The sequence below is a fragment of the Enoplosus armatus genome, chromosome 14, assembly GCF_043641665.1.
Source record: "Enoplosus armatus isolate fEnoArm2 chromosome 14, fEnoArm2.hap1, whole genome shotgun sequence".
NCBI classification, from domain to species: domain Eukaryota; kingdom Metazoa; phylum Chordata; class Actinopteri; order Centrarchiformes; family Enoplosidae; genus Enoplosus; species Enoplosus armatus.
The window spans coordinates 15,706,113-15,729,499 of record NC_092193.1 but is presented as its reverse complement, the minus strand read 5'-3'; the positions used below and the strand labels follow the sequence as shown (position 1 = coordinate 15,729,499).

At 40.8% G+C, this 23,387-nt stretch overlaps 2 protein-coding genes across 2 annotated transcripts in view; one reads left to right on the top strand and one right to left on the bottom strand.

Annotated features, from left to right (window-relative positions):
- LOC139296962 (SPRY domain-containing SOCS box protein 4-like) overlaps window positions 1-21,982 on the top strand; it is a 35,856-nt gene extending 13,874 nt beyond the window's left edge. The window contains exon 2 of the mRNA XM_070919536.1: window positions 21,855-21,982. Coding sequence (XP_070775637.1) covers window positions 21,855-21,982 — 128 coding nt within the window. The remainder of the gene's footprint in view (window positions 1-21,854) is intronic.
- Window positions 7,065-8,761, bottom strand: LOC139296278 (GTPase IMAP family member 4-like). Its single transcript, XM_070918643.1, has 4 exons — window positions 8,731-8,761; window positions 7,781-8,280; window positions 7,173-7,645; window positions 7,065-7,074 (listed from the first exon to the last, which is right to left on the bottom strand). Exons 1-4 carry the CDS (start codon window positions 8,759-8,761, stop codon window positions 7,065-7,067), a joined length of 1,014 nt encoding a protein of 337 aa, XP_070774744.1.
- Window positions 21,983-23,387: the final 1,405 nt, after the last annotated feature.

Here is a 23,387-nt window from a genome sequence, read left to right as displayed (position 1 = left end):
CTGACTTAAGCTTCTTTAAGATTCATATGAGAAGCATTCAGTGATCCATACTTACTTATCAAAGACGCTGTGACCTGTGAGTGTTGAGTGTTGAACAGCAGAGGGCATGTTTTTTCTTATTGGCTGACACTGGTCATCTCTTTCCCCTCACACCTGTAACACTGCTGGTCTCAATTACGCAAGTAAGGGTTTTTTGGCACCACACAAGTCGCTTATGCTGAAAACTTGTTGTCGTGTCTGTTCCTTTGAGTTTTGTGACTGTAGGATCATTTTGGCATTTGTAAAATCCATACCATGGCTGCCCAAATGATGGATTTTAAACCTTATTTTGAAGTGGAATGACTGTTTAAATCATGGCTGGGTTTGCCATCATTTTAAACGTTACAGATATCAAAGTGGTGCAGTCTGCACACTGTTAAATTTGTGTGTGCTCTGCATTTCGAAGATACTCTTTTTATCTGCCAGGTGACTCTTTGCTTCTGTATCTCCAGTGAAACACCAAAGAGAGCACTGTCTAATACCTGGCATACCTACAGTAATAATCATACTGTTTTGTGTGCTTTACCTGGCAATGTTGTGGAGATCCTACTGGGTGCTAAGAAGGCAAATTGGTGGAGCATCTTTCACAGAAAAGTGACTCTGACAGAAAAATACCATTTTAAGGGTGAGGGTGCATTTGGAAAATGTTAATCTACCCTGCCTAAATCTCATCTCATCTCTCAATTTTGACTGCTGGACACCTTTTGAGCAAGGACTGCATGCTATATTCTTAAATATAGTCATGGACAACTATGATTAGAGCCTTATACCAGAAATAAATAACAGCAAATGCAATAGAGATACAGAACCCAAATGTCCTCCTTATATTTTAATGCAAGTCAACATTGGATCTGTCCAATTTATTAATCTCAATTTCTGCTGCATGTGTGTTTTCATGATCTCAAAGTTGTGACTCTTTGGCACAAATATAAAAATGTAGTTAATACAAGAGGTGCTCAACCCCCACACAGCAAAGTGAGCAGAGCTGTAGGTGAAATAAGTATTATAAATAATTTCTTTGAAGATATTGTTTTACTGTCTGGTGCCAGTCCCTTTAGTGGTCTCCTGTAGAATCCATCTTTGCCTGTGTTTCCAATGCTGTTTCCTTCTCAAAACATATCATCTTTTGAGTTAGTTATGGATCTCTCAGTCTCTCGTCCACTGTGTCCCTTCACTCCCTCTGCTGCCCTCTACAGTGTGTCCCTCCCTGCTACTGTACGTCCTCTGTTTTTAATGTTACTCTGCCCCTAGTTATCCATCACTCTATCTCCACCTCTCTAACTACTTCACATTGCCCCTTCATCCCTTCACCCTCTGCTGGGCTCTGTGCCCGGATAGCTACTGTAGCTCGCTCTGTTGGCCGTATACAGTCCAGTCCAGTCCAACCTTTCATGGCTGGCATGTCCTCTGCCAAACACTGACTGCTGAAGTTACAAAGAACATCCTGGTTTAATTTTCATTGCAGTGTAGTTTAGACATGGTTACTGGGTATTTTAGATGTTAAGGTCTTACTAGTCTGTCCTACTTCTTGTAAAAACTTTGGAATTGATATGATCAGTTTCTGCTCAGAATAAAACTCAGTCTGATGTCATTCCCTACCCCTGTGAACTTTTTATATTTATTTTATATTCACTTTTCAGGGCAACTCACCTTTCAAGAAGACTTGATTTTGTCAAAACCTTATCAATGTGCTTTAATCCTGTGTGTGTGTGTGTGTGTGTGTTTGTGTGTGTGTGTGTGTGTGTGTGTGTGTGTGTGTGTGATGGATGATTGTTATGTAGTAAGGACATCCATTGTGGAGTGTGCCAGATTAAAAAGAGTCACCTTGCAGTGAATCATTATAGACAGTGTGTAGCTGCATTGCAGGTTGTTTCACCTCGACGGCCTTCAGTTGAAAAGTGTTTTTATGAGCCTTAAAGTAGAGAAGGTGAGTGAACAAACGTCTGAGGCATGTCGCAGAAAGTCTTCCTAGCCTCACATAAAGAAACGGCAACAATATCTGCAAAGCCAAAAAGCACACTTGGCGGTGGTACTTTTCTCTCCTATTATTAGCTCACCTCGAGGCTCATAGAACAGCTCACACAGTTGATTCACACAGATGAGGTGATGGGAAGAGAGAATCTGTACTTTACACATGCAAGTGTTACCATATGTGTGAGTTTCCCTCAAAAACATTTTAATTGTTTAATTTGAATGTTAAATAATCCACTCAGACCAATCAATAAAAAGAAATAAAACATGTTAAATAAGCAAGATTAAAAATACTACTGTGTAATTAAGACAGATTTGGACTTGGGTGGACTGGGTGTTTTTTTAGGAGTGTATTGTGTTTCCCCTGCCTTTGTGTTAAGCTAGGCTAATCACGTCCTGGAGCTACCGCTGTTCTGCACGCACACTGAAGAAATTGAAATCAATCTCATTTTCCAACACAAACAATTTTCCTCCTTTCCTCTGTTGATGCTGCGTGATCAATGATTGTTTTAGCTGTAGCTGTTTCATGTGAACGAGAGAGAACAGCTCAACCTTTGTATCTAATTTTATGTGGTTAAAGTTTATGTTGGTGGGCCACAGATGTGGGTTACTCAGTCACTGGGTCATGGTGGCATGCAAAACTGTGTTTCTCAATAACAGCGGTGAGTGTTCTGTAAGTCAGCTACATGCTCGGAAACAGGACGACCACATAAAATACATTTGATCACAAATTAAGTTTTCAGTTGTTTGGTGTTGGATTAACCAAAGTGTTTGATAAAAGGACGACACTGAGAAACTCTGCGCTGGAAAAAGAGTGTTAATTAGAATTCGGTGTAATTTAGTTAGTTGACTTTATTGTTCTTACAGAAATTAATTCTGTGCCTGCAGCAATTATCACACAAATACAACAGTTTAACCATAACTACAGCAAGAAAGACAATGACATTACAGGTAATAAAACGTAATACAATTTCTATGACACCTCACTTTACAGAGGGACGGAAAAAAGTGCTCAGTCAGTGTGCAATAATTACACCAACAGTCACACACTTGGCTATTATATTTCACATTTAGTTTGTTTACTATGCTTGTCGCTTGTAAGGATTTATAGTTTGAAAAAGTTAAATCTTGCAGTTGCTGCCATCAGGCACGAACTGTTCAGAAACTAACGAGGATCAGGGGTCCATTCCTCTGCCAACATACGGGATGGTATCATGAAGTAAGGGAATTACACAGAGGGTAAATAGTAATATAATATAGAAATATGATTCTACAGCGAAATAACATTTAATCTTAATCATTGCAAGCTGCTCAGCAGCAGCTAAATTCACCTTGAGCTGCTCTTTGACCACTGATTGTTAATATTGTACAGATAGGCAGGAACTGGCAGATGAATGTTTGTTGCTAGGTTACCTAAAGTGAGAAAAGTGACACCAGAATGGGTAAAGCTTTATTGGATTGTGTTCAGACCACTGGCTCCTTCATCTTATGCTTTCAAAAGGCAAAGACATGCTGACACGCATCCTGTTGCTGCTCCGAGCACAGAGCATTTCTTGCACTCAGAAAACGCTCAGCGCTCAAAGTTAAAATCTTTCAGCTTTTAGCTGAAGAAGGCTGCACATCAAATGGGCTGTCAGTTGTCTCATAGCAACAGCAGTAGCCATGACAAGTGCACCCCCCATACAGCTGTTGCATTGCCAGAGAGATAAAAGGTGCCTCTGGATCCAAGAGCCAAAGTTGTTTTTAGCTCCATGTCATGATTTTGTTGTAGAGCACTCTGTTGCTGTTAGCTCGCTGTTTGGAAGGGAAAGCCATTACAATGTAAGAACAGTATTCCACCTATTTACTTAGATTTTACTTTTACTCTCTCACATTACAATAGTATCCCTTATTGTACAGAAAAGTGGGCTCCTGACCAACAGTTATCTTTGATGTTACATAAGACAGATTGCTGATGAACATCCTGGATGGCTGCTGTAAATATTGTGTAATACATAAAACACTTTGTGCCCAGTGTGTCTCACGAGCTCACGCAGCTGTTTCATGGCAGATATAAAGTTGATAATGAAGAGCTACAGTGTTAGCAGACCATGTTCCAAGATTTCACCTTGCGCAGTGAAGCCCAATAAAAATGATCATGATATCAAGTTCCAGTTGATTCATAGTCATGTCAGAGGTGTCAATACAAAGACCTTGAGTGAGAAAATTTACTGTTCCGTTGGGCCGAATAGATATACATTTAAAGGCAACAGTTAAATGTTAATACATTTTTACTAGAAACTTGGTCTGTAGAGTCAAATCTAAAGACAAGGTCAACTCACACTCACTTGGTCCGGTTAGAAAAGCTATTTATCTCAGAGATCTCAGAAATGTTAAAGCCCCTGAAAACTTGATTTTAAAAATGTCTTTATAACATTCATTATTCATGACTAAATAGCAGCAATCAAAGTTACAGTTACAGGAAACAGTATCACATATTTATTAAAACTTTACTCCACTGATTTAGGTTTACACTCACGATAGACAGTTTAAAAAGGATAAAAATCGATACAGCAGAACCAGAGATAGTCTTTTTTATTCCACTAATTATTCTTTTTGACAAAATCTGGCGCCTACATTACCCACAATGCAACTCGACAACTGACAGTTGTGTTGGAGATTGAGGTGTGTTATGCTAGTTGCGACTATAAGCTCGAGCCTTGAGAAGTCTGGTAAGCTCACTTCTTTCTAACTCCACACCTTCAGATTTTTTTTTCATTTTCAAACTTGTCATCTACAGACCCAACAGACAAATTTTTCAGATTTCGTGCAGCTCCCCCTGGAGCCACAAAGGGCTTTATTTTTATTTTATTTATTTTTTTTACAGTACTCAGAACTCACCTAATCTGCTTCTTTACTTCAAAGTGGTGAGAAAGGTGCACACAAAGCACTAATACAGAGATCTTTCATGTGAAATAACAAACTGTTCTGTCTTTGGTAGATAATTGTGTGTTCACAAAGACCCTATTGCACATAGAAAGAAGTTGACTGAGATAATTTGTTTTTAGGGCTCTTTAGCACAAGATATTTGAGGAGGTAGCAGAATCCATCTCCATAACAACCTCTAAAAAATAAATGTTCTAATTACATTTTGGCATCAAACTCATACATGTGCTATCCAGAGATGAGCACGTAGGCTTTGATCCCAGCCAAACATACTCGCAGATGAATTCACTGATAGCTTACGCAGCCTAACCAGCAGGAAGTGACTGCTGAAAGCATCTGGTGTAGTGTTTGGTTGCAATGAAACCCTGTAAACATACTTTATCTCTCTGTGGCTCATGTGTGGAGACACACAGAAGACCTCTCCAACCAAATTAGTGCCACAGCGGCTTTCCGGGTCTAATTAAAGGAAGCTGTTAAGAAAAGAAAATTATTGTCTGCACGCTTTCTTCCCTCTGATGCTCTACCGTACCTCACACATTCATACCGTGTTGAAAATCTTTTTATTGCTCCAAAAAATGAGAAACCACTGGACCCACAAGCTCGGGGCATTTGGACATTTTGGTAGCTTTTTATAATTACTTTGCAGTTTGAACAGACTGAACCAATTCCAGCGTGAGGGATAGAGATACTTTTTTAATCTGATTTTGTGCATTTTGGGCTTTTCTGGCTCTACCCGATGTCCCGGGCCGAGACTGACCTCGTTGGTTACAACACGACTGACCTTGCATGGCATCATGACTGCGAGCCAGAGATGAGGATTAACTGTCTGTGTCAGCCGAAGAGAGAGACAGCAATTCCCTGAAGCCAATTGACAATTTGTTCAGATGTAATGAAATGGGTGGCAGACCACACGTCCCTCACTTCTGCCATAAAAACCTGCATGCAGTGACAGTGATTGCCTCATTTTTGCAAATTGAAAAAGCAAAAGATATAAAATAATAATAATGACAACCTCAATTTTCAGCAACACTTCTCCTTTATCACAGTTTATTCTTAAACTTCATGGTCAACAGCTTCTTGTTTATACATCTGTTTTTCACAAACAAGAAAATATGATTTTAATTACTCCAGTAATGTTGCATATTATCACGTTTCAGAAGCGTTTGCGGTGTTTGGGAATGTACTGTACATAATTATGGAGAGAGCTGAGGTCTGGGATCACACAATCTCTCACATTCCTGATGATTTTAAGCAATCCTGCTTTGAAAGGCTTTATATTTACAAACCTGCATGGGCACTGAGCATGCGACCAACAATAGATTCACCACTCAGCAGAGTGGTAACAATTCAAACCACAAGGCAATGAGCAGAAAAGGGTTTCATGTATTATTAGATGATGCTTAATAGGAGTTTGAAACTGTTTTAAAGGCTACCAACCTTTACACCTTCACATGACAGGAAAGTATACAAAACAAAATAGCTGTACATATGTTGACATATCAGTCCTTTTTGTACGTTAAAGGAATAGTTTGACATTTTGGGAAATACACTTATTTGCTTTCTTGCCGAGCATTAGATGAGAAAATCGATACCACTCTCATGTCTGTAATGTAAATATAACCAGCATCTGGTTAGCTTAGCTTAGCATAAAGACTGTAAACCGGACAGAGTTAGGCTACCTCTCCCTAACGTAGAAATCCTCTTCCAGCACCTTTAAAGATCACTAATATTATATCTTGTTTGTGTAAAAATCTAGAAAAGTACTTCGGCGAGTTAGAGAGTTAAGTTTTTTTTTACCTTTTGATAGAGCCAGGCTAACTGTTTCCCTGTGTTTTCAGTCCTTGTGCTAAGCTAAGCTAAGCAGCTGCTGGATGTAGCTTCATATTTACAGTAAAGACATGATGTTCCTAAACTATTCCTTTAACATTCCACATTTTCAGAGTAAGTGCCGTTGTCTCTGTGGAGGAAACGACTGTAACATCCACAAGAATATCATCACAATATCAGGTCTGGCCTCTGAAGCACTGTGTGAGGATCCACAGTTGCTCGCAGTTGTTTTTTAGCTGGTGAGTCATCACATGGCAAGAGTTTTCAAGGATTCAGTGTCACAGCATGAAAGAATAAATGTGTCACTTGCGACTGCAGGTGTCACAGATGTCACAGCTGGAGTCACTGTGGCAGTTTCAGCTGAGCCATCGTTACTTTAGGCAAGCCTTCTGATTGGACTAAAGGCTAACCTGTGACCCCCATTAGGACGACATGGAGCCATCATTCCAGTTTTCACTTCAGTGCTCTCCTCTCTCTCTCCTCCGCTGTCAGAGCTTGTATCCCACCCGTCCTCCTCACTGCTCAGTCTCTGGAGCTCTACCCTCGCTGTCTCCTCTTTATCTTCCCCTCCATTTATCTTCCTTTCCTCACATTCCTTGTTCTCCTGCTCTTTCCTCAGGCTATCTCCCTGCTCTTCTTCTGTCTCTAACCTCTGCTCCTGCCCTGGCTCCATGTTTATCTTTGTCTCAGCTGTCTTTAGTTTTCTCCTCACACTTCCCACATCTGTTTCTGCCTCCAGTCGAGCTCTCAGCTTCTGCTCCCTGCGGCTCCATTCCTCCTCCAGCCTTTGATACATGTGAAGGGAGAAGTGCCATCCTCCGTTCTCCTGCAACATGTCCTCCACTTTGCTCAGCAGCTCTCTCACCTGCTCCTGCTCTCCTTCCTTCGTCCCATCTGCCTCACCTCCTCTGCTCTTCCTTCCCTCCCTTTTGTCATTTTTCCTCTGCCAAGTCCCTTCCTGCTTCTTCCCACCTCCATTCACTTCCTGCTTTCTTCTATCTTGCTTGCCAATGACAGCTGCCTTATTATCAAATGCGTGGTATCGATAGCGACACTTCTCCATCAGCCAATGCAAGGCGAGGCCTCCTGACTGGATGTGCTCCTCCACACTGCGCCCTCTTCCTCTCAGCCGGTCTCCACATGTGAACAACACCATCGTGTGTCTCCAGACTGTAGAGGTCAAGATCTCCATCCTCCTCTCTACAGATCTCCTCTCAGGCTCAGTGAAGTCCAGCAGAGGGATCACTAACAGAACAACATGAGGTCCTCCAAGTCCAAAGAGAGACAACGCTCTCAGCAGCTCAATTTTCTCCTCTCGGGGAACAGACTTCTCAGATGAACCCCAACCTTGTGCGTCCACCACAGTCACATGACGTCCAGCGGTGATGCCGCTGGCAGCTGTGCTGGCCCCGCCTCCTCTGGTTTCAAAAACCTGCCCCCGGCCCAGCAGGGTGTTACCAGTAGAGCTCTTGCCTGTCCGTCTGACACCAACCAGCAAAATATTAAGTTCACGTGAGGCTGGTGGAAAGAGAAGGACAAGAGAGAGGAAGCTTTTAATCTGCAGCTGACAGCTTGTACCTTCTTGAATGCCAAAGATTTGTGAACATTTAGTTTTGTCTAAGCTTGATCAGTTACTAAAGTCATGAAAGGTAGAGAAATAAATGCTAAGACTGGTCTGAGTGGAAGAAATGAATCTATCCATCTCATTATGTTGTAGAGATTTACTGTAAGTTTTAGGATTATTATTTGCTGGTGTGTTTGACTGCAGAACTGGTCTTTGATCTGGAGCTGATCGCTGGGGGCACTAAACGCAGGGATCAAAATGCAAAGTATGAATTCTGGTGCATGTGCAAGATGTGGTCCAAACGTAATCCTACTTCGGTTTAGAATTGCATAAAATTGTAAATAGCTCCACCATTAGAGAAAACTTTCAACAAATATATGTATCAGGTTTAAAATTGAACATACCAACATTTCCTGCTGGGTTCCAGCTTCCCATGGTGACTTGTGGTCTTTCTTGTGGATGATTCCTCGAGGCTGCAGGTGTAATATCCCTCCACATTAATCAGTGATCCCTGAAACCGGGTTCACAGGATTAACAACCCATAACGTGAAGTCCTGTTTGAGTATTGTCTCTCTGGCTGCGCTTACTTACTATCTGATGGCTGAGCTGCTACACTTTCCTGTCATCAACACATTAACTGAAGCGCCTCCCAGTTTTTATTGCTGACTCTGCATTCTTGAGGAACATAAAACTTAAACCAGAACTTCAACTGAATTTGACGTTTTACTGTTTTATAGATTTTTGTCAACGTCTGTTGTCGTTTAACTAGTGTTTCTTACTGTTGAGTGTGCTTTAGATGAGCAGCATGGAGCATATTTACAACAGGGGGACTAAAGTCTTAGTTTAGGGTGGCTGTATAGATGGGTTGTTGCATTACAGCAGAACAGAGTCATCTATCTGGAGTTGCGTCAAAGAGAAGGAGAGGTTTCCGGCACATCCTGATACTACAATAGATATGACATTCAATATGCTCGGGAACTGAGAGAAGTCTCATAATACAGCTTAGTGCTATTATAGGCAGTACAGGGGCAGTAAGTTAATTGCTAAATGTAATAATAATAAAAAAGTGATCAACATAAGTAATAACTACATGATGGAGTAATTCATGTGTTAATTACTAAAACATGTTGAAAGAAAGATGCTTTGTGTGTGTGTGTGTGTGTGTGTGTGTGTGTGTGTGTGTGTGTGTGCTACTACTGTATGCATCCATAGCCATACTATATATGGCAGGTTGGGCACAGTACAGCAGGGAAGAGCATAATGATGATACATGCATACGTGTGTGTAGTAAATATGCATGTAACAAAATTGGACATGCATATGAGATGTCATAAAGTGTAACCTGTATGTACACTGGTAATAAAAGTCAGTGAGGTTTTATTTCCTCGACGCGTTGTATTCCTGGTTGTCCACAGTACCCTCGTGTACTTGTTTACTTCCACCATCACTGTTTAACAGCCGTCATAACAGTTTAGCGTTTTGTTTTTAAACGACAGGCCTCTCACATTTTACACGTCTCAAGGCTCGTCCACATGATTCCTGTGTGAATTTGCTGGTGTCCCTCTCTCTCTCATTATCAGCACTCTCATGGTTGGTCCGTCTGCAGCCTTAATCTGAGCTCGTGTGCCTCACAGATTAGAGTTTACTCTGATTGACTGTGTGTTTGTGCACGTGCTATGTACCATCTTTTTTTATTTGTGCAGTCTTCAGTGTTTTTGAAGCTCGACCTTTACTAGTGGGCCAAAAGTTAGGATATCTCAGCTTCTGCAACCCCAATTTTGACTGTTCTTTTTTTAAAAACCAGTCTCTTGTGAGTCCCTGGACTTTATGTAAGCATAATACTAAATTGCTGCAACACCACTAAGAAAAGTCCATGCTGAGACGCTCATATTCAAGAGTCTAGTGCATTAATTTGTGATGAAATGCTGTAATTTACCTCTTTGTATCCACCTCTTTGTCAGTGATTTCCAACGTTACTCACAGTGATATTTGGGCAATTTCCAGACAGCAGGTATAAACGCGTTGCATTCAGCTGCAAATTGTACTTTAGCTGGAAGTGGAGGTGATCCTTCGTGATAATGGCACATAATGTACAGTTGTATTCTACTCTAAACTGAAGGTCTTTCACCTATTACTGTACATCAGCTGACTTCTAATTTAAAAGCAGGGGTGGAGTATTACACTCCAGTGAAACGTTACACCTTTCTGTCTCTTCCCTTCTGCCTCTCTTACCTCTCTCTGTGTTTTCTTTTCTCTGATCTCAAACATGCACACAGATCAACACACACACTCTGACCTGACAGGTAAAGCCAGTGAAGGATCAGCCAGGTTTTTATCTCACTCTGGCTCGGTCAGGTTTGGGGTGAGCGAGCGCACGTGTGAGAGTGCGTGTGCGCACGTGGGAAAGCTCATGCGAGCTCATACGTGTTAATGCACGTGTGTGTGTGTGTGTGTGTGTGTGTGTGGTTTTCCCACCTTCATTTACACATAATCCACTGAAGCTACAGCAGCAGCAAAGTGTCCTCACGTCTCTCCTCTTTTTCCCCTTTAACTTTTCTCTGCTCTGTTTTGATCTTTACTCTCTGATCTTTTCTACCTCGTCTCTGTCTCAACTTCACCTGCCTTGTCTTCACCTCCGTCTTAGTTCTTTTATCTGACATAGTTTTTCTTTTCTTCTACACCATCAAGGACAAAAAAGAACATTAGAATTTTTTGTTGCAATTTTCTAACATAAAAAGAGAAATTTAGCATGTACAGTATTTAGATTTCCATTCTGTCTTGAATGAATAAATGGACAAATGCCTATTAACACGTCCAGCAGACGAGGAAGTATTTGGCTCTTAAGCTGCTGAATGCTCCATTTTGTTTACCAGCTAGCTGCTAACTTTGTTGCCACAAATAAAAATGAGGCTGATGAGAGTGAACCAGAGAAGTAAAGTTGCCAGCGGTAAAACCAAAATAATGAGCTAAAAAATGCTAAAATGCAACATATGGCTGAGGGGACCTGCAGAGTTGGGTTAATTCTCATTGTCACTACAAGTAACACCTTTCATATTTCACATTTTTTCTATTGTTGACATAAAGATATTGATTAGTGCAGCTTTAAGCAATTACATTTCCTTGTCCTTTTCACCATATCTTATGAAGGTTTGTCATTTGACTGTTTACACTCACTCTCTGTCAGATTGTGAACAAGTTATCTTTACTCATGTCTGTATTTATTTATCTATTTTAAATGCACACAGTGGATCAACATCAGCAGTTTGTCTACAGATTACACAGGGTTGAAGGATGGTTTATCAAGTTTGATAAATTCCATGCAAGCAGGAATGTTAATTAAATATGTGCTTAGTAAATTATACCAACAGATTTCCTCTAATATTGATGTTTTTATGAACAAGGTCCGCCTGCCTGTAGTTTATAACTGTCAAGGATATGTGAGGGTCAGACAGGCCGGCTGTGCTCCCTCCTTTCCAATGTATCTCCCTCTTTCCTCTTTGTGTCCACCCTCCTGTCTCATCTCATGACCTGACCTCTTACCATCTTTCTCCGCTTCATCTCCTTTACTCTTTTCTCCTCTTCCTCACCCCAGTCCTCCTCCTCCTTTCCCGCTCCCTTTATTTTCCTACCTCTCCCTCACATCTTTCCTCCTCCTGTTTCTCTTATCACTCTGCCTCTCATCCCAGAGGAGACGGTGAGCAGTGGATTTACAGTAACGCAGGATGGTAAAGAGAGAACAGGGCTTTAAAAAGAAACACTGGCATGGCTTATATTACCACCAACTCCTCTCTACTAGCCAGCTCTGCCCACAGTGGCCATGTTTCTGTGTGACACCAATGTGGCTGGTAAGATGTGACTCATACCACACGATCTGCACAAACTATTTAAGCACAAAGTTAGCTTTAGCCAAATATCTGAAGATGGAGTTTGCACAGGGGAACTTCAGAAAAAAGGATTTTCACACCCTCCTCTCCTAAATCTGTGTGGGACGGACTTAGTACAACTATGTTTGTAGCCATTAGTCCTCCCACCCTGTGGCTGCATCCTTTTTTTTAGTACAAAATGATTTTTTAACAAATCCTCCATGAATTGTAGCAACATTACTGCATTAGTTCTGCACAACACGCTGCTTCAATGTGTCTTAGAGTGCGATTGTGATTAAATAAGACTGGTACTGTTACACAATGTGCTGGGGAAGAGGATACAGGACACCACCGGAGGTGCATTAGCTGCAGATAACGCCAACTTCCCTCGGTGGCTTTGAAGGACGTCGGCGTTTGGCAGAGTACGGCGTCTCGTGTTTTGAAAAGGAGGACACTGTGCGCAAAGAGTAAAGCTGCACCTCCTGCTAATCCTCTCCTTTGTTGTGTTGTTTTTGTTTTAAGTGAGGTCTGAATGTGGTTATTTTGTCCAATTTCTCCCTTTGCTGTGACATGAGGAATAAGTGACTTTCTCAATATGACTGTTTATGTTCAGAACTGACTTTCATTTGAGACATTTTGAAGCTGTTTTTACTGCACTGCTGTTCTCTCAGTAGATCTGCAATACAGGCTTCATATTTGTTACACTGCTTTGTTTGTTCTACAGAGTCATAATCTAGGGTGAGCATACAGTAAGGGGTTGAGGTTAGTCACTGGTCAGCATGTAGTGCTGAAGTAAAATAAATAAGGTTTAACTGGTCCCATAGCACAAAGTTTGTACTTTTAAACATGTACTTTTTGTGAATTTTAATTGGTATAAAGATTTGAGGCTCTCAAAACTCTCTCTTTGTCCCTGTGTTGCTCCCCATCCAATGAAACTTCAACCCCTGCGTCCCTCACATTTCCACTTGGTGTTATGAGTGAGCAAGTAGCCAACATTTAGCTAAAAGTCCTCATTATTAAGTCAGTATGACAATTAAAGCTGTGTTCCTATCAGAGAATGGTTGAAGTGGTTTCCTAATTAACTAACGTTATCGGTCTTTCTATCTGTTTTTTTTTTTATTAATGTCAAGCTCAGGCCACCATGAACTGCCAGGGACATGCCTCTAACTGAGGATGATGAAAGTCAACAGATGTCTAAATGTCTGCTTCAGTTCATCTGCTGGTTTTACTGCCTTGAAGCAGATATAAACGTGTCTCACTGTTAGAAAGGCTAGTATTGAAACTGTTACATTTGTTCTACTCTTGTGTCTTTGCTCTTGAAAGCTATGGATAGATATTATTAGTAGATCACATGCTACAGTAGCTAAAACACTGGTATCCTGTAGTGTCTCCACAGCTCAGAGCTGCTCTGATGGTTCCACATAGGATTCTCCAGATCCCTTATTTTAACATCTGCCATGCACCTGTAAACATTGTTGATGTGAGCTGTGGGAGCAAGACAGACAGATCATACCAAATCTACGTGACTACAGCTGGATATCATTTCACATCTTTTGATCCTCTTTGAGTTTCGGTACCAATATCCAACCTTTGAAGAATATACAGTAAACATGTTTTTCTACTGGAGCCTTCCTTTTATTTATTTATAAGTATAAATTTGAGCAAGCATCTGAAGCCACCTTTCGGTACATGACAGTTTTAAATATTTGGGGCCACGGACACATTATTGTTCAATACCCTACATGTGACTCTAATGGGCTTATTTGCCCTTGACAGAGCTCAAAGCCTCTGTGTATGTTGTTTACTTCACACCATTTGAGTTGTTTCTGATCTTTCGTGATTTGGAGACGTGTATGTTTGTCAGTTTGATTTCCTGTATTCGTGACCTTGCATGTGTGTGCGCTCTTTGTTCTTCTACCTGTCAACATGTTTGCATGGTTTGTGGATTTCCTTTGTGTAAATGTTTGTCCTTTTATGTGTTTCAAGTTAACAGGAGAAAACAACACAGTGGGTCGATAGTATGGCTTGAGATCGGGAGTAAAAAGGCTCAGCATTGCTGTGAAATACACCAGAGTTCACATTATTGAGCTGATTTTAACCTTTAACTTTACTCTGTGTATATGTACACATGCTTATGAGCGAGCACCGGGGTTGTACATTAGTCCAAATTTTACCACTGTTGTCGTGTGAAAGCCTTGTAATTACAGTTTTGTTCATTTTCATATTATATTGACATTAATTAAAGGATTAAAGGATTACATGCTCCTCTAAATTCTTCAACCTCTCGGGCTTAGAAGCTCTTTCAAAACCAACCAGATAATGATAAAAACTGCCTTGTCATCAAGCTAAACACACACCTGTTTTCTGTCTCTTGTTGACATTTCGAAGATAATACAGCTTTCACCCAACAGCGATGATTTGTGATGTGCCAGAGAGGATCAAAAACTCTGACCTTGGAGAGTTTAAAGAGGGAAAAAGATGAAAAGAAGGAAAAGTGACGAAGAGTAGAGAGAAGAAAGCAGGCAGAGAGGTTTCTTCCTTGGTGGTGAAGCAGCGTTGCAGGAGGAAAGAGGAGAGAGGTGTATTGTTACTGATGAGATGGAGCTGTAGCAAAAGGAAGACTTGAGAGAGAGAAAGAGGAGAGGATCATGTTTTCCAGAGCCATCTATTCTATATGTAAAGTGTGTTCATTACACAGCTCAGTTTTTTTTCCAAAGTGAAGTAAAATCATTGTTTTTTAAATCAGTATGTATATATGTATATATGTGTGTATATATAGGATATTTTGGTTGTAACTGACATTCGGTGCTGTCATTTGATTGGTGCAATAAAATAGGCAGGTAACAAACTTGGGAGGCGACTTTGTTCGCCGTTATTCCCATTCCCTTTTTAACGTTTATCTGTGCTCTGTACGTTTTTTTGTGTCAGGTTCTGAATCACACAGAGTAATGTATGGAGTTACAGTCTGGTCATTTGCCTTCACCACAGCTGGACCATGAAAGAGAGAATCAATAACATGACCGAAAAGTAGTGTCTAGCGGGAATTAGTGCTAACATTAGCAAGCTAGGCTAACAGTTGCTGGAAAGTCAGAAAAAAAGCTGGTAAGTGCTTCCACCTTTCTGCATGGAAGCTAGTTAGCCTAGCTTACTAGCTCCCACTTTCTGAGTGAAATATAAACTTCCCAAATGAATGTTGTTAAGCGTCGGACGGCTTAAATCAGCGTCTGCTACCAACGCTGGCTCTCAAATGTCAGTCAACCGAAGCTTAGACACTGTTTCCACGTGTCAAAAAACGACTTTATCCTCTCTTGAAAAATAGCTGCAGTGTCACCACAGTTCAAGAAAGGAGAATTCAGATTTCAGTCTGACTTTTAGCATTTCCTCTCTTCCACTAACTCGTTCTCTACTTTTTCTTTTACACTCATCACCTGTCAGGCTTTATTTAGCTGCTGGTCTTCCCTTCAGGTCAATTTTTACATCCATCATAAAAGTGATGCTGCAGTTGCCATTTTCACCCTCTCCCCCATTATCATTGTCTACAGACAATAAATCCCTCTCTGCACTGCTGTGCGCTGCATGTCATTACAGGCGTTGTGTCACATTGCGTGCCCCTATTACTTCTTGTTCCCGTCGCAGCAGACCCGGGGTCACAATTCATATCCATATAAAATGTCTCATCAGGGAAGAAGTTCCTCACTAGCTGGGATCACCTCACACGTGGTATCAATTCCTCATCAGTAAAACCTTCACAAAATTCATAGATTGTGGAGAAAACAACTAGTTGTTGGTTTGATTCTGCTGCCAACACGGGCTCAGAAGCAAAGAGGAAAGGAAGCACTGAACATGATGTGTGTTCATAATCTTCTTCTTACATTTTGTTTCCGCAGTAATGGCCCAGTTTTTCCACAGGGATCGTTCAGGATTCATCTCGCAGTTTAGCTAACAAGTTTTAATTCAGCTCCAGAAAGATCAATGAAGGGCAAAACTATTATCTGACCTGAGAAAACTGTTGTTTTACTAACAAATTAATCACAGTTTCCGTCTGATCCTAGCTGAGTGGTGAACTACAGGTAAAGAGATTTACCCACAGTGATGATATTCAGTCCTGCAGCATTTTGAAGCGTAATTCTTCTTGATGCACTGGATGTGTAATGATGCAGTGGTAAATGACCTGCTGCTCATCATCCTCAGTTTCTCTCCTCATTAGCTTCTCTCACCACTTGAGGAGATGCTGATAGGATAAAACATGATAGAAAAAGTACCATTAAGAATAAATCTTATCGTTAATAGTACTGCGTACCGAGTATTGCAATAGAAGTTATTAAGCGCAGCTAATTGCTTGTATAATGCTGTACAAGCCCATAATAAACATCTGGAGGGCAGCGGATGATTCATGTTGAGATGATTCCAACTTATAGTAAATGGCAGCTACTGGATCACCTAGAGCTACAACAATATTATGAACAGACAGACCTGGGTAATACTTCTTCCACAATGCTACTGCAATGCCTGTATATAACACACTGTAACACGTGTAATACATAGGAAAGATGGCATAAGTTTTTCTAATGCATCATAATGTCTTATAACCACATCAATAAAATGTATTAAAAGTATGATCACAATAATTTACTAGGTTAAAATAAACAAATGTTCATCATCGGTTCATTCAATCCATCTGTTCGCAGAGGGTCAAGTTTTTAAAAGGTTACTGCTGCTATAATCAGTATGTTTGCATTAACAGTGGATCAAAATGACTACTTGTATGTGAAAGCTCACTAAGAGTTTCAGTGTTTTTCAGCTCATTGTTTTGATTTTACGGCCCAGTCTCTCTGCTCTCATTCACGTTGTTTCCAGCCACAGCACCGACCCATTGTACACAACCTGCCCGGCAACAAACAGCAGACTGACACGGTTAGCGATCAGCTGGTGAACATAGTGGAGCATTTAGCAGCTGAAGAGCCAGATATTTCCCTCAGGAGCTGGTGGAGACCAAAAACAGGGCTAAAGACGGGAGTAAATATTGGACTTCCATTCGTCAGGTGGCCAGAAACACAAGGCCAAATGAGTGCAACGTAAATGTGTGTCAGTGTTTACAGTTTGTTTCCGCTGCTCCCAAAGTGTCCACAAAATCAGTTGATACGGCTTTTCAAAAACAGTCTTATGAACTAAAGACATCTTAACGCATTATGATAAAGGCTTATTAGAAGCTATTATAATACATTAAGTAATCATTAGAATTCATTGTGAAAGCATTAATAATGCAGTATAGATGTGGGCTCCATAGAAAGATATTATCTGGCAGACGAAGCCGTGCTGTTTTGGATCCTTTCACATTGAGCTAGAAATGACAGAGGCTAATGAAGTCTCTATTTTGGCTGTAGAGACTTTGCGTTACAATTAGTGAATTTTTTACTTAAGTTCTCCAAGTGTTTCCTCCAGAGGGGAAGAAAGAAAGGGAGAAGCACTGAGAGCTGACAGTCGCTTCTTCCTCTTAGCAACCACAGCGTTGTCTGCTGAAATTGTCTCCTCATAACTGAGCACTAAAGAGCCTCCGAGCGTCCTCAAATTAATTTGGTTCAAAATTGCTCCCCTTGATATGTACATGCACACGTCACTGTGCCTGTCGTTTTTGGTCTTTCAACACCATGTTTTATTTTGGCGGTCTTCTTCGTGACTTTTATGCAAGTTTAGTTTTGATTGTACATGCAATTTAAGATTTCAAGTAAATAAATACTTTTGGCCAGAGCAGATTCAGCTTAGTCTTCTATTCTCGTAATAAAAAGAGGACATTAGCCAATCAAAAGCAGGTGTCAGTAAACACTTTCAGTCTCTCTGGTCATCAGCCAGGGTGGCAGTAAAGCCAGCTTAGCGTCACTGTTTATTTCTGTTGGCTCTATATTTAGAAATGTTACTGAGAGCCTGCGCTGTTGACATTTAAGTCCAATAATAATAGTAAACCATTGTTAGATGCTCTTTTTTAGTCATGTTTGTGTATGTTTATATATATTACAGCTGAAATGATTAGTTGATTAATTGATCAGTCAATGTAGTGCAGTGCTACAGGAAAATATGCAAGGTTTTCCCAGATTTTCTCTGCTACTTTGACGATTTATTTTATGATACCACAAAACCAATCTTAACTGATATACCAAGTGGAAGTTTGAATTTAATAGTAAGGATGTAAACCAACCCTCCAGTGGGGTCCCACCTCACAAAACAAATGAATTGTAATGATATCTGGTTTGTGCCTGTGTAATTCTCAGATGTTAGGATTTTTTTTCTCAGTTTAATGTCATTGGAAATTGAATATCTTTGGGGTTTGGACTGTTGTTTTAACTCTGAGAAATTATATTGGGCATTTTCAGTATTTTCTGTAACTTATTGGACTAAATGAATAACACATTTGTCAAAAGATGATTAACAGATGAATTTGTAATGAAAATAATCGTTAGTTGCAGTCCTACTGCGCGTGCACGGTCCTTTGAGCACACAGAATGACTTGTGTGAATCACTTGTCTGCAACTCAATGTATCTGACGATGATGCCACTCAGCCGCCAACAGCATTCATCTACTGTATTGATGTGATGAGAGCGGCTCTCACAATGGCAGTCTAATTGAGAGTCAAACAGAGGTCAAACTAAAAATCAACACTGCAGACGTGTCATCGCGACTGTGCATGAGCGGAGAGCTGTGTTTTCTGCGAGCATGGATGAGCATTAATGTGACAGTCACATTGCAAGGACACACACATGTTGAGCTGAAGTGTATGCATGAGTTGTGTCTGTGTGTGTGTAGAGGCTAGGTTGTCCTCCTCCATCCTGTTGGTTTAACCTTGAACACACACACACACACACATACACACATCGGTGCAGCTACAGAAGCAGGTGGTAGAGGACGTCCAGAATTATAACGGGTGATGGCAGTGTGTAGTTTTTCCTAAACAAGAGCAGCAGGGAGAGACAGACTGATAGACTCGCTGTGCTCTAATGTCACCCAGGATCCTCGCAAAGCACTTAACACCTCCAAAATAAAATACGCACCACTAATTACAGCCTGTTGCAAGATGAAGACATTAGCTTGACGGGTGTCTCCACTTACAGGAGTCCCTTTTCTGCAACTTTACACATTTACACATCAAGAGATTGGAAATCTTCCTCTGTTCTTTTGCCCGTTGAATCTCTGCTCTATTTTTGCTGTTTCTCTCTCTCTCTCTCTCTCGCTCTCTCTCTCTTCTCTCTCTCTCTCTCTCTCTCTCTCTCTCTCTCTCTCTCTCTCTCTCTCTCTCTCTCTCTCTCTCTCTCTCTCTCCCCCTTTCCACCTGAATGACCTCCATTGTTGTTGTTCTGCCCCACTTCCCTGCATTTTCTACCAATTGGTGTGCTGATGATTGGGTGCCATTGTGTTGGCGGGGGTCACCAGGTTCTGAGGCCTTTGCATGTACAGTGAAGTTCATTAAGCCGTGTGTGCATACAGTATGTGCCTGACGGCGTTAGTGCTTCCTAACGGTGGAAGGGTTCGAGGAGGGTTGGGTGGGTTGTCAGATCATGGAGTTCATTTTGGTAACGTGTCCCTCTCCTCCCTCCCACTCTGCTGTGCTGTGTAATTAGGCCAATCAGACATAGTCATTACTATTAATTGAAACTGATGATCCTATAAACTCCACGTGGAGGCCAAGTCAACACTCAATGAAGGGAGAAGGACAAAGAGTAGATAATTGGCGTTAAATTAGCAAGTTTATGTTGGCAGTTTGTGTTTATTTATTGTTTGATTGTAGACAACAAACTTCTTCCAGCACACGAACAAATCATACCAGATACTCAACATCCACACCATCACCAAAAAGTAATCTAACAATCCTTGGGGCATTTCTTCACTAGGTTTCAGCCTCCTATCTTCTCTACTTCTGATCGTTTTTGAGACGCAGACGAGCAAAGCTTATTATCTAACTTTGTTTGGGAAATATCTGAGGAGAATTTCACAAGAACTGAGCCAAAGAAATCAGTAATGGTCAACATTGGTCACATTTATCAGTGATTCACACCATTACACATCCTGTTTGACAGATAAAACAAACACTTTTTAGTGCATTGGCATTTCCTGTTCTTGGGGAAAAGAGCCCGACTGATACTGGAGTTTTGAGACAGATATTGATAATTGAGAGTTGAAAAGTTCTGATAACGGTAAATTGATCCCTGACATTTGCTTACTTAAGCATTGTGACTAAGATATATATCCTGAGTGAGACATTTTGGAGAGTAAAAATGAACTTGTCATTGTTCTCTAGTGGATAAACTATAACGGTGACACTGTTTCAAAGTTACTGAAAACCTTTCTGAACTACTATTTCTTGTAAGTATGCCGATACCAATATATCTGTGTTGCAATGGAGTTCGAAAGCATTTAATCCAAACTGATTCCTTTTAAATCCCTTGTTGAGTTTAATCGGGTTTAGCTTTCAACATTTGTAACTGATCTGTGATTTTGTTTTCTTGCAAGAAGGCAGAAACTACAACTTTGAGTGGCAGCCAAATTAATGTTCATAACTCATCTCACCTGAACATGAGATGAGGAGCAGAAAATATGACACATTAATTAAAAGATTCGTTGAAATAACAGCTGTATCATACTTACTGTTGGACTACAAAACACTCAGTTCACTTGCACTAGTAGAGTGGTGTTTCTTTTCCCGAGCACAAACACTGGCTTAACGAGATGGACAGCAACCAAAAGTTTCATTTGAGCAGTTTTGGAATTAACCTTAATTAAGTGTGAATCTGGGTGTTTTGTTAACCTGGAACCAGATCCAAAATGGAACAGGCAATTAAAACCCAACCCCATATCTGTGCTAAGCTAAAATTAGCACTTTGCAGTATCTATCAGTCGGGCTCTGGAGGCAAATTCATTTTGGGGTTTTGTTTTTTTTTACGTTTGTGTAGTTAATGAGTACAGGTGAATGTGCTCATTAACTTCACATGGGGAATTCATCTCACTGTGGACTGTGAGACGACAACAACAACAATATGGTCCAGACAGGTTTCTTCTGAAGTGCCACCCTCTCCTCTGTGGTCTGTGTGTCCTGCAGCTCAGACCGCAGCCTCCTGTATCTGTTACCTCCTTCACCCTGATGTGAAGATGAAGGTCAGAGTAAAGGCTGACCGGGAGCTCACAGTATAGACGGCAAAGTGAACATGTAACACAAACAAAGAGATATTTGTATTTTTCCAAATCACTCTATTTTTTCTAACAATCAAACTGTTTTTCAGCATCATAGAAAGTCAGGCTGACAGATGGTGTTTGTGTTTACATGGTCTCAAAGTAATGTGACTATATAAGCTATTACAAACAGGTGTGTGTGTGTGTGTGTGTGTGTGTGTGTGTGTGTGTGTGTGTGTGTGTGTGTGTGTGTGTGAGGAGGTTTAAATATTTAAAGGGTGTGCATCATCACTCTCTCTACCCCTCTACTTCTGTCTCCCATTCATTCATGCATAACAAATATTAAGATGTATTATGCATGTATTAAAGGCCGAGGTGCAGGTATAAACCGAGACAACCCCCACATAACGTACCACGCGCCAAAACGTTGCACTTGTAAACAACATACAAGTCATTTTCTTTCAGACTTAAGTCATCCTCTCCTAACTTTAACTTTCTCTCTCCTCAGCCGAGCCTCTTCCTCTCATGGACCTGTGTCGGCGTGCGGCCCGCCTGGCATTGGGTCGGGAGCGGCTTCAGGAGATTGAGACCCTCCCTCTGCCCCAGTCCCTGAAAAATTACCTCCAGTACCAGTGACAGACACCAGCAGAGCAAACTGGGAGTACAAGGAAAGAAAGTCTAAAGATGGATGGGTAAAAGAATTGTCCACACCGAGAGTGCCATGGCTCTACAAAAGATGGATTTATAAAAGGATGGAGAGAAACATGGTGGATGAACTGACGGAGGAGGTCCAGGCTTTCAAACAAAGAACAGGACAGCACCAGCTTCTTTTGGATTTCCAGCTGCTTTTTCATTCGTTTTTTGACTTGAAATAAATTATTGATGATGGTATCCCATCAGTGTCTCACTCATCCCGAAAGAAAACCCATCCCCAGATGGCACAGTGTGGTTTAGAGGCGACAGAGACAGTGTTAAGACGACCACCGCCACCTAGTGATGAGACTAAAAACTGCGCAGAGAAAGCACACTAACCCTATCCCTGGAGGCCTTTCTGACACACAGTCAGTGACCATATCATTGCTGTTGGATACCATAGTGTGTATTCATGGTCTCCACTTGCACAGGTGACAGGCTACAGAGCTCAGATGTCCGAGAGTATTTTAGCACTAATTGTGTTTTTATCTGACTGACTCGGGGCCCGACCAAAAGCTCACATCACATACAGAGTAGATCAAAACATGGCTGCAAGGTGTACGCAAAGTTTAGTAAAAGAAATAAGCATGGCGAACTTATCTCCTGGCTTCATGTAGACATTTGATGAGAGTTAAGCCCCTTTCAAACATGGAATACGTAACGTTTATCAAAGTGATGGCTTTCTGTTATTCAGAGTTGCTTACGTAAACGTTTGTCATGGCTGTATTTACAATGCTTGGACAGTATTTAGCCGCTGGTGCTCGAGAAGGAGTGGCGGAGCTGAAAACGAATGATATGAAGGAAGAAAAGTGTATCAGTGATTGTAAAATGTATTGTGCCGTTTAAGTCTTAATTAATGACCATTGTCAGCATAGGAGAAGCTTATGACCACTTCTCACTCATCACTTTCATCATTTATTAGTTTGTTTTATAAGATTTATTTTATTCTGCTGCATATTTTATACTATAATGTCCAACAGTGCACAAGTACAGAATGACAAGACGTTACGTATCACTTTACTGTATTTAAAGCGTTTTTATATACAGGATATTCATCATGTCACCCATGCGGTTAGCCTGAATGAAACTTGAAAAGATAAGGAGGGTCTGATGATTGTGGTTAATGTTTGAGGGTTTGTTGCCCCACGCTGCAAGGGGAAATAAAACTCCTTTTTTATAGTCTGATCTGACATGAGAACAATCTCTTCAACAACTTAACATTGGCTCATTTACAGTGTTTCAATGTCTTTTAAACTTATTTTATTTTATTTGTGCGTAAGAAATGATAATTAAGTGGTAAAGTTGTTACAGTGCTCTTAAAGCTCCTGATTACCTGTATGACATAACA